This window comes from Asterias amurensis, chromosome 13 (genome assembly GCF_032118995.1).
Source record: "Asterias amurensis chromosome 13, ASM3211899v1".
NCBI lineage: Eukaryota > Metazoa > Echinodermata > Asteroidea > Forcipulatida > Asteriidae > Asterias > Asterias amurensis.
In genome coordinates, this window is record NC_092660.1 from 11,013,763 (window position 1) to 11,025,502 (window position 11,740).

At 38.0% G+C, this 11,740-nt stretch overlaps 1 protein-coding gene across 5 annotated transcripts in view; it reads left to right on the forward strand.

The window, feature by feature from the left end:
• LOC139946605 (oxysterol-binding protein-related protein 9-like) overlaps window positions 1-11,740 on the forward strand; it is a 45,582-nt gene that overhangs the window by 26,848 nt on the left and 6,994 nt on the right. For all 5 annotated transcript variants that reach the window (XM_071944316.1, XM_071944317.1, XM_071944318.1 and 2 more), the window contains 11 exons: window positions 2,375-2,495; window positions 3,012-3,225; window positions 4,457-4,569; window positions 5,228-5,390; window positions 5,953-6,133; window positions 7,621-7,705; window positions 8,525-8,635; window positions 9,166-9,370; window positions 10,198-10,276; window positions 10,654-10,745; window positions 11,311-11,446. In XM_071944316.1, coding sequence (XP_071800417.1) covers window positions 2,375-2,495; window positions 3,012-3,225; window positions 4,457-4,569; window positions 5,228-5,390; window positions 5,953-6,133; window positions 7,621-7,705; window positions 8,525-8,635; window positions 9,166-9,370; window positions 10,198-10,276; window positions 10,654-10,745; window positions 11,311-11,446 — 1,500 coding nt within the window. The remainder of the gene's footprint in view (window positions 1-2,374; window positions 2,496-3,011; window positions 3,226-4,456; window positions 4,570-5,227; window positions 5,391-5,952; window positions 6,134-7,620; window positions 7,706-8,524; window positions 8,636-9,165; window positions 9,371-10,197; window positions 10,277-10,653; window positions 10,746-11,310; window positions 11,447-11,740) is intronic.

Below are 11,740 nucleotides of genomic sequence, written 5' to 3' on the forward strand. Positions count from 1 at the left end.
AACTATTTTGATGTGAAGTGTAAATGTTTTTATTTTAGTCTTTATCTATCCCTCTTATTCAACAAATCCCAAGTATTATTTGTTGTGTCTTTCCTGAATGAACTTAATTTGTTGATTACTGTCTGGTGAAAAGTTTGTTTGGTGTACATTTATTTGCGAACACAAAAATATTGACTAGAGCGGGACTTCAACCTGCGACCTCCAGAAATCTCTGCCCAAGAGATAATGTTCCCTGTAGTAGAAAATAAAATTAACTGGAGGAGGAGGATTCAAAAGTGATCGTCCTTTTCTTTTTGCGGATGGGGGAGGGAGGTTTTTTTTCCCTTTTTTTTTTTTTTTTTGTGTGTGTGTGTGTGTTTGTGGGTTTGTGTGTTTTTGATGTTTTCAATAGTTTTGTCAAACAAATTTAACTCCTACATGTAGATGACATTTTCTGTAAATTTTTTCAAACAACTAAGCACAGTGTAGCCCAAGTAAATATTTGAAGAATTGTTCTTGCTTTGCCAACATGAATGAAAACCTTCTTTAAAACATCTTTTCAAACGTGTACATTTTGAAAAATATATGTGACACTAATCACACCCTCCCTTCCCTGTGTCCCCGCAAATTGTTGTTAACCCCGACTTGAAGCGGAGAGACCGAGCAATGAAAACCATAATAGAATGGGGGCCGGGGGCCCAACAAGATATTGCCAGAGTTATACCGGCTGTCAGCTGTCTCCCTATTGTTGTCAAAATCTTCATTCGGGATACCAGTCAGAAGCCATTCAACCATTTATTTTGTGTACATTAACTTCTCTACAAACCCGTCCCTTTGGAGTTGTTGATCTACAGGAGTATTACACTTAAATACAGTCATTCTTTAATGCTCAACCAAACATTGGTATGCTCACACATTGGTTTAGGGCTAATGCTAAAACTACTCTTTTCCGTACTTTTTTTTCATAATAAGAATTGGATTCTATAGCATCCTATAGGCTTCTCATACAAATTATCTGATGGGACTTTTTAAAATCTTAAAGCAATTCTCTATGACTGTTCTCTGGAGGCTCGAATTTTGAAGGAACACGACGACCTCAGGGCTTGTTGCTCAGATACTGGACCAGAACCTTTGTTTGCCAAAGTCACAATATGAGAAGGGAAAAACCCAAAACACAACAGAAACGCAAACCAAATATTTAACATGATTGTGCAACTAGTGACAAATTTAAGTTGCTTCCTGGGTCACTGCACACACACCCGGCAGAGCATAGTGTGGTCACCATGAACACTATTCAGTTGAAAAAGAGCAAGACAGCCAACATTGTATGGTTGAAAGTTTACTAGATTTACGGTAAAATCACAAGCCCGCGATCCATACTCAATTTCGAGCCTTGAGCTGTTTGAGCATGACAAGTGAAATGCATGCATACCAGTGCCTGAAAGCATCAATACACCTCTTAGTGGCTATTCAGAATAGTCAATGTTGAAAAATGTTGATTTCACTTTCGAAATTATTTTTACCCATCCACCCACTCACCCAAAATTTCGATTTTGAAATGGCTTCATGCCTCAAATGAACCAGATACTTTATATCAAAGAACTCTAACATCAGTAGCTTAAATGAACATTACAGAATTGTTTTTTGCTAACAAAACAGTTGCTGGCAATGTAAGCACTTTATGTAATCCACCATATACATAAGCTGACAAACCTGTAGAAGTTTGTGATCGATCAGCCATCTGGGTCACGAGAAAATAGTGAGAAACTGATTACAAATTTTGCATTGCATCGATGCCAAAATAAAAAAGGAATAAAACGCTCACTGAGAGATAAACTCCAAACGCGAAGTTAGATTATATATTTCTCATCAAATATGACATTTCAGACAGAAATATTTCAAGGGATGTTTTCAACTATCATCATCAATAGACCGTGTAAGTTTTATGTATCTGTGATCTTCATGGTTTTTGTTTCTTACCATTTCTGTAACGTTCCTTTAAATGACTTTTCCTGGCTTAAAAAACAACTTTTACTTTGTAGTTTCATTAGGAATGAAACTGACAATCTTAGCCAGCTGGATATTTTGTCTTCTTCCTTTTCGTTTGTAAATATATATATATTATATAGTTTATGCCTCCGTAGAAGGTCTGGTTTTGATCGAAAGCCAAGGCCATCTCCCCTTCTTATTTGGTGATTTATATATATAATATTTTGAAAAGAAAAAAAAATAAATTTTGATTTTTAGCTATTTTCTTTTGACCAACACACCAACAATTTTGAGATAAAACAAATCTTAAAACATTGACAATTCTGAAAGACCCCTTAATAGTGCACAGGATTTGGGACAGGATCTTAGTACAATTTCTAACACTCTCCATCTTGTCTCCTTTAAGAACGCTGTGAACCCAGTGAATGGCTTTGTACAAGACGAGAACGACACAACTCACTATGACGACATAAACAATGAGCCCGTTCCGTCCTCCGAAAACATCCAAGAGCCCTTGGAAAACACAGGTGAGAAATACCCTGCCATACAATATGGCGATTTTCATAGCAACAAAGGGGTTATTTGGTATGGTCTATTAAAACGGATGCTGGTACAAAAGTTATGCTTTCTTAAGCTCACTTGAATCTAGCCTAAACATCTGACTACGCACTCTGAGGCTGGTATAAAACACCAGATACCAGCCTTTAGCTTTCTCATCTATTCACACAGCGGAAATTTGTAGACAACGAATTTCAGCTTTACACTGTGAATAAAACATCATTAACTACAAAAAATTGTACATGCGCGCAGCAGCAGACGGTTGAACAGAAATTTCTGCTGATGTTGTAGCTGACAAACACGTCACTTTGGAGCAGACCAATCACAACACAGAAATGGAAAGCTCATGACAAAGTCACTGCACGTTTATCCAATGAAATTATTGTATCCAATGAAGCCATAAGGTCTGTAACAACAGTTCCCGTCTTTGTGGATAATTACAGAGGACCAGACTAACTTTTAACATTTCTTCTGCTAAAACACAGTAACACGTCAAGACTCGGAGCCAAACCACGCCTCCTCCGGCAGCGTCGACTCGGCAGCAGAATGTTTTGAGGAGAATTCCTCCGGTAACCTCGCTCCATCTCCAAGACCCATCCAGGTTATACCAAGAACTGAACACATCCCAGCATTGTCTTATTCCAGCAGTGATGATGAAGACTTTTTTGACGCGGACGAGTTTCCTGACTTAGACTTAGGGTAAGAAAGAATCCTCAAGTGAGAGAGCCAGAAACTTCTTTACACACACTCATGAGTTTCCTTAACCCTTAGAGACCACAGCGGCCGCAAGCGTCTTGAACCAAAATGCCCAAGCGGCAGCAAAAGTCCACAATACTTGACCAACTTTTGCTCAAATAAGAGGGTCGAAGAAAATTTGTGGGACCGAATTGATATTTTACAATGTTTCCCGTTTAACATAGAAGGTACAATTCTAAAACAAAATCATGTTTTTCTGATCCTTAGAAATTGTCCTTATATTTTTCCTGAAAATAACGGTGCAAAAGGTCAACACGATTAGCAAAGTCTGGGTGTATGGTGATGATTATACAGAAATAATCGGTCTCTTAAAGACAGTGGACACTTTTGGTAATAACTCAAAATAATTATTGCCATAAAACCTTTCTTGGCACTTGGTGACGAGTAATGGGGAGAGGTGGGTGGTATAAAACATTGTGAGAAACGGCTCCCTCTGAAGTGCCATAGTTTTCGAGAAAGAAGTAATTTTTCACCAATTTGATTTCAAGACCTCAGATTTAGAACTTGAGGTCTCGAAATCAACCATCTAAACGCACACAACTTTGTGTGACAAGGGTTATTCTTCTTTCATTATTATGTCGCAACTTACTTCGATGACCGATTGAGCTCAAATTTTCACAGGTTTGTTATTTTATGCGTATGTTGAGATACACCAACTGTGAAGGCTAGTCTTTGACAATTACCAATAGTGGCCACTGCCTTTAATGGTTAAAAACCACTTCACATCAATAGATTTCCCTGCTCACCCTCTGTATTTTTTTTCCCTAAATTTTTGGAGCTTCTTGAGTAATCGTTTTCCTTTGAAAATATTGTTGCAACAATGAAACCCTGACAAGACAAAGGAAAGACAACAGAGGTTCTCATAATTAGTTCTGGGATTTGATGTCATCATGTGAGAACATAGAGTTAGGCACTCATGATTCGTACCTCAGCCGTGGGCCCAATTTCAGAGTTTAAAGTAGTCTCCTGAATTCCAGAATTAACTCCATGTCAGTATAATAAATAAGCCAATAATTAGAACAACAAAGTAGATAAAGCACAATGGTGTTACCCCAAACTGAATACACAAAGATGAGAGTTATGTACTCCAACATGTCCAAAAAGCAAAGATGCACTATCTATTATCAAGGTCTATTCCCAACAACAAATAATCATTATTTTGTCTGATCCCCAGATCTCCTCAATCCAGGTTGCCGATCGAAGACCACGCGGAAGCAGAAGCAGAAGAAATATTCAACCCCAATAATTATCCGTCCATGATGTATCAAGAAGATTCAGAGGAAGAGAGTAAGTGTAAACAACTCATCCAAAAAACAAACAACAACAACAACAACAACAATAAGAAGTTAATACAACTAGTAAACTTATCCCTTTTAGGAGGAGTGTAGACTGAAATGCGAAAACAAAAATGAAACAAAAGAGCAGAATTGCAAGATTTACCAACTGAGCATCTATCCCTTATGTTAGCGTCTCCCTCTTTTTTGTCAATATCTTTGTTTTGGGTTGCCAGTCAGAAGCCATTCAACCTTTTTTTCACCCCTTTAACGATACAACTTGGGAAGCGACGGTAGAGGGATCACCTTTTCAAGCCAGATCCAACTTTTTCTTTCAAATTTCAAGTAGTCAACCACAAAGGGAAACTGACTGTGCAAATTGTAAAGTTTTGTGAGCAGAAGCGTACTTCATCTTCATTTATTATTATTATTATTACTATTTATTCAGCTAATTCAACGAAACAATACATTAAAAATTACTTCCATATGGGCTGTGAGAAACAAAAGCAAAGTAATTGCTGTGGTCTACAGACCTGCCTCCCCACATCTGGTTGTAATATTAGTTTATAAAACGAGGAACAAAATGTATAATACCAATTAAGGTTAACAAATAATATAGGATATGAACTATACAATAATGAACAATGAATTTGCTTGGATTCCTCCGACAGTGATTGATTGTGAGGCACACGGTAGCGTTATCTCCCACCTCCTGTCCCAAGTACGGCTCGGGATGGACCTGACCAAGGTAGTCCTACCGACGTTCATTCTAGAGAGACGATCTCTACTTGAGATGTACGGAGACTTCTTAGCCCACCCTGAAATCTTTGCTACGTGAGTATAAAGTTTTAAAAAATCTGTTAAATATATGAATCTACTTTTGTTATTGCTATATGAATATACTTTCGTTATTTTCATAAAAAATTTGCCATCAACCATTCTTAACCAATCAGCAGCATGGGTTGTGTCTTCTTCTTTTGAGTCCAACATCTACTATAAACCATTCAAAACCACAGTGGATAATATTTATTTATTTATTTATTTATTTATTTATTTATTGTTTATCCTGGGAAATCCATTCAGTAAGAAAAACTCGCTGATCTCCCATGGATCCCAGCTAATAACAATCTATAGAAGTGAACTTAAGATAAAATATTAAAAATTTACACAGAAAAACATTGCACATTCATTTAAAAAAGCACTAGATCCAAGCACACATACATTTTAAAGACTACAAAAAACGTTTTTAAATAGGACGATAAAATTTAAAGGGGGAAAAATACACATCCATTAAAAACACACAACCAAATATAATATTGATTGGTCAAACAGTAGGAGGGTTAAGCTATTTTCTTCAACTCCTGAATTTTACATCACTTGTTTCTTACCTTCACAGTATCTCAGATTTAGAGAGTCCGAAGGAGAGGATCGTTCAAGTTGTCAAGTGGTTTATGTCTGCGTTCCACGCGGGTCGTAAAGGCTCTGTAGCCAAGAAGCCGTATAATCCCATCCTGGGCGAAACGCTGCGGTGCTGGTGGGATCTGGGTACGGAAAATGGACAGAGCAACAGCAAAGAGGTTTGTGTTTGCTTTGATCAAATTCTTTGTGGTGTTACTCTTAGATACTACTCTTAGTTATAACACACCTCTTGCTTGTTCTGTATTCTGGTTGGCTGAAACACGGTCATGTGGGATGAACTAATATAGTCTAGTGATCGCGCGCGCGTGTTTTGCGGGTGCCCGGTTACAGCGCCCTCTCTTGACTTGAACCGTGAACAGCAACTATAAAACTTCCTTTCTTTTCCAGATTTCTGTTCTTATTTGACCATAAGACCGAGCTGTGTTATAAAACACTTATTGACTGGCATAATTTGGTAACTAGTGTACGTCTATTCCCCCTCGGGCTGTGAGTGACCAGAAGAGCGACCTATTTCCCGAGGCCGAAGGCCTCGGGAAATAGGTCGCTCTTCTTGTCACTCAAAGTCCCTCGGGGGAATAGACGAACACTAGTTACCTCATTGCCAGTCAATATGTGTATAATATTCCTGAATGCGTGAGAGTCCAACAACATACAGATAGAATATCCGATGCAACAATAAAATCCACCTAAAAAGTTAAAGGCAAAGCCTGCACCTAATGTATGCCAAGACAAAAGCCAAAGAGCTGTGAAAATTGATTTGGTTTGATTTCTTGTTGTATTTAAAAAAAGAACATACCCCCATTACCCTGGGGAAGGGTTGGAACAATATATAAAAAATAATACAAATTACGATTTATGTCAGGACTGAGGAGCAAAAGGCATCAATGTTAAATTCTTTATTTGAATAAATAATTTACTCAAACTTAGCAGACATACTTGACATACAGACATAACTGGCTGAGCAATACACAATATTTATTCCTCTGAGGTCATTAAAGCCATTATACACCTTCGGAACAGAAAAAAAATAAAAGTTCATAGATTTACAAATAACTTACAGGGTTTACAGAAGGAAAGGGTAAAAGACTTCTCTTGAAATATTATTCCATGAAATGCTTTACTTTTTGAGAAAACATTAAAACAATTATCAATGCTCGACATCAAGAATATACAGATTACAGTATAGTAAACACATGTCATGACACGGCGAAACGTGCGGAAACAAGGGTGGGTTTTCCCGTTATTTTCTCCCGACTCTGATGACCAATTGAGCCTAAATTTTCACAGGTTTGTTATTTTATATATAAGTTGTGATACACGAAGTGTGGGCCTTTGGACAACGAAAGTGCCCAATGGCTTTAAACACAAATTTAATTTGTCTCTATCTAGTAACATCATACATGTACATGTACATGTGCAATGGTTTTCTCGAAGTATACTTTACATCACACAACAACACATACAAAGTGAATTTATATTTTACTGCAGGAAAAATACATGATTTCATTCTTAACCGATGTACATGTATCTTCTTGTTTCTACGAGCAGTTTGTGAGCTGAACATCTAAATCTGGCCAGTACTGAGGATTATTTTGGTTCCATTTTGTACCGTATTAATATTAGGTATGACCTTTTCCTCTGTCAGACTGTAGGTGCTGAAGGACCTGTTCCCTGGGCATCTAAGGACCAAGTGTCGTTCATAGCTGAACAAGTGTCCCACCACCCTCCTAGTAAGTCTCATGGTTTCATGTCAAGGCACCAGACTGAATGACTTGCATTCAGAAGGTTGTAGGTTTGAACCTCAAGCAGCTGTTGAGTTTCACAGCATCATATAAGAGCACCGTACTCAAACTCTGGTGTTTCTGATCAGCAGAGTGTTGGTTTGAGTCCCTGTCATGAAACTTGTGTCCTTTAAAGCAAGACCATTATTTTTCGGGTTGGATGTATAAAGCCATATAGGTCTCTGGTGTTGTGTAATGCACGTAAAAGAACCCAGTGCACTTATCATAAAGAGAAGGCGTTCACCCCACTGTTCCTAGTTTGATTGGCTGCATATTGCCACAGCACCTTGTGAATAGATACATGATACTATATAAAAGGAATAGGTCTCATACTTCATAATGTAGTCCTACATACCTTGCAGGAAAAATACTGAATGTTGTAGCGTCATGAGCATCAAGTGATGGATTTGAGCACTATATAAGAAGCCACTATTTAGGGAAGACCTCGAATCCTAACCTATGGTTGGACCTATGAAGGCCTTAGGTACCCTTAAGGATCAAGGGTCTTAATAGCTTATGAATGGTTGCAGCCAGAGTCATGAATAATCGATAATCAAGAGGTCAAACATGGGGCCCAACTGCTCAATAAAAATGGCTGCTGCAGCACAAAGAAAATTTGTTTCAATAGGGAACACTGAGCACAAAAGCCAGTGATATAATATGAGTTTGTTACCAGTGAAGTATGGAGACAGTTTATCTCACTTGAGGAGATTGTGTAATATGATAAATTTAAAATGTCATTATCATTGTTTGTTTTCTTCTTCTCAGTATCGGCTTTCTATGCAGAACACTACAACAAGCAGATGTCCATCAACGCCCATATATGGACCAAATCAAAGTTCCTGGGTCTTTCCATCGGCGTTGAGAACGTCGGTCAAGGTAAACTGACCAAGCACAAGACCCCAAATTACTTGAACTTCATCGGCGCAAAAAACGAACTGTACAACATCATGTGGTAAAAAAGTATACTTGTGAATGAAATTTTAAAAAACAACAGCTGAAAACGCTCTAAATACATTTATTGTTAATGGCCTGAAAATACTGCTTCGTTTATGCTAAGCAAAATATGAGCCGGGCACAGTAACAACGGTGTAAACTTTATTGAATTTTGGCTGCTAACCACAGAAAAAAACCCCAGCAAATTTGTAATTAAGTAGTGTGAAAAGTCTATGAAAGCCTACACCATGCGTACATGTAAGTCAGCCCTTTCACTCGATAAAATGTTTCTAGTAGGATTTGAAACTTTGCATGGTGGAAATACGATATAGAAAGGTTTGCGGTAACACCATGTAATGACTATCTCTAAAATGTTTCTACTTTTTTTCCCCCAAGGGCCAAATATCATCAGAAATAAAACTAGAACCAAAACTGGAGTTTCTAGAACTTTTTTGTTGTATATTTTGTTTCAGCTTGTGTGTCTGACCTCAAGCATGATGAAGAATACATCATGACATTCCCGAACGGCTACGGTCGCTCTATCCTCACTGTCCCATGGTTTGAGATGGGCGGCAAGTGTGTTATCAACTGTGCCAAGACGGGCTTCACGGCAACCATCACCTTCCTTACCAAACCGTTCTACGGCGGGAAGCGCAACCGCGTCACGGCAGATATCGCGTAAGTTACCTGCTGGGATTATTTGTGAGAATCGCCGGTTCTTAGAAGTAGTTATGGCATTCAAAGTGAAGACATCAGGAAACATCAGCCTTAATATCAATGTGATGTCGTGTCTCAAGTATATATGTTTAGTACCCACTCTTAAAGGGTCTATGTAACTTTTGTAGGACAAAAAACACAATGTCCACAGATTTACACTAAACTTACACAGTTTGAAGATAATGATAGTAGAAAGCTTCCCTGAAAATATTACGTGCTGAGATGCTGTAGGTTTTGGGAAATGAGTAAAACAATGTCATGAAAAAATTTTTCATCTCATGAGACGAAAATTATTTTAATCATTTACAAACGTATTTTCATTACATTGTTTTACTCATTTCTCAAAAACTACAGCACCTCAGTAAGTAATATTTGAAGGGAAGCTTTCCACTATCATTATCTTCAAACACTGTAAGTTTAATGTAAATCTATGGACATTTTGAAAAAGTACCCGAATCCTTTAAAACTAAAGGCATCAAAAACTTTTGGTTTGAAGCCTACAGCAGCTTTCGGTATTAAAAATGATTTTGAGAAACATTAAACTTTAAAGTAATGTGGTCAGGATTTCCTTGGACAAAATGAAGATATTATTTTACAGTATAAATGTAAGATTTCAAGCAGACGTGGTCACCAAAATTAACTTAACCGACATCAGACAAGGCACACCTGGAGCCAGGACGCAGTGATTTTTGGGGGGATCTTTGAAAGTCAGATAAGGAGTGTCTTATTTGCAGGAAATTACAGTATATCAGGAAATTTCCGTTCTTTGATGCACTTTTCTTTTACAGGCATGTCTCAGACCGTAAGCCTTTCCTGACTATTTCTGGAGAATGGAACGGAGTCATGATGGCCAAGTATGCTAATGGGGTAAGTGCTCAATCTCTCTGCCCGAAACTAGTCATCCGTAATCATCCAATAAGTTAAACTCATTGATATAATTTGTAGATGAGGAAAACATTCTGAGAAACCTGGGCCCAATGTCATTGCCATTAAATTGGCCCATGCATAAAGCAACTGTTGAGCAGAAACTGCTTAGCAAATTTTTATGCTAGGCAAAAAATGGTTAGGGCACCAGTCACAACACTATAAACTTTAAGGACTTCTGGCTGGTTACCAGTTTCTATTTAGCTAACCTGTCTGTGTTTAACAAGGGTTTGTGCTTACAGGCTTTATGAAATTGGGTCCCGATCTTTTTACAAATGAATAATGAGAAAGTGACTGGTATTCGTTGTTATGATTCACAGCAAACGGAAGTCTTTGCCGACACCTCAAACATGAAAGTGAACAAGAAGAGAACAATGCCTGTTGAGAAACAGGGAGAGTACGAGTCCAAAAGGTAAGCAAATGGAGACAAATTATTGAAGTTTGTTGAAGTCCTGATGAAAGATGAATCACTATTCAAACGGGGAGTCCTGATGAAATATGAATCGGTTTTAAAACAAGGAGTCCTGATGGAAGATGAATCAGTTAAAAAAAAAAGGGAGTCTCGATTGAAGATAAATAACTACTAAAATGGGGAGTCTTGATGGAAGATGAATCCGTTATAAAACAGGGAGTCCTGATGGAAAATAAATCACTACTAAAACGGGGAGTCCTGATGGTAGATGAATTAGTAAAAACAGAGAGAGTCTCGTTTGAAGATAAATCACTATTAAACGAGGGAGTCTTGATGGAAGATGAATCACTGTTAAAATGGCAAGTCCTGATGAAAAATAAATCACTATTAAAATTGGGTTTCTGGTGGAAGAAAAACTTGTGCTAAAATGGGAAGTGTGGGGGGGGAGTTAAAGGTAAGGGGCTGGTTTTACCACAAGAAGTTGAAACACAAGAAATAAACTATGATAACAGAATTGCAATAATTTCATTGGGATAAAAATGTTTGGTTTTTTGTGTTGTACCAGATTATGGAAGGACGTGACGCACTACCTCAAGACCCACAACATCGATAAGGCAACAGAATCCAAACGCTTCCTAGAGGAACGACAACGCCAAGAGGCTAAAGAACGAAAAGAGACGGGGGACAAATGGCAGACCAAGGTCAGTTCAAGGGGTTAAAGTTCGAGCTTGAAGTCACAGTGGAACAATAACAATAATAGTGGCTTCTTTGGCAATCACAAAGAGCTACTCCAGTAGCTTTTTCCCTCGTACTGCATCTCTTTGGAACTCCTTGCCTGGTGCATGTTTCCCTTCATCCTATAATCTTCCATCTTATAAGTGGAATGTCAATTCCTACCTTCAGCTCCACTTAGTTTCTGCATGTCTATGTTTTCTTCCTTGTAGCCCTTAACCTAGAGTGGCTTTTAGCCTTGTTTTGGGCGACTTGCATAAAAC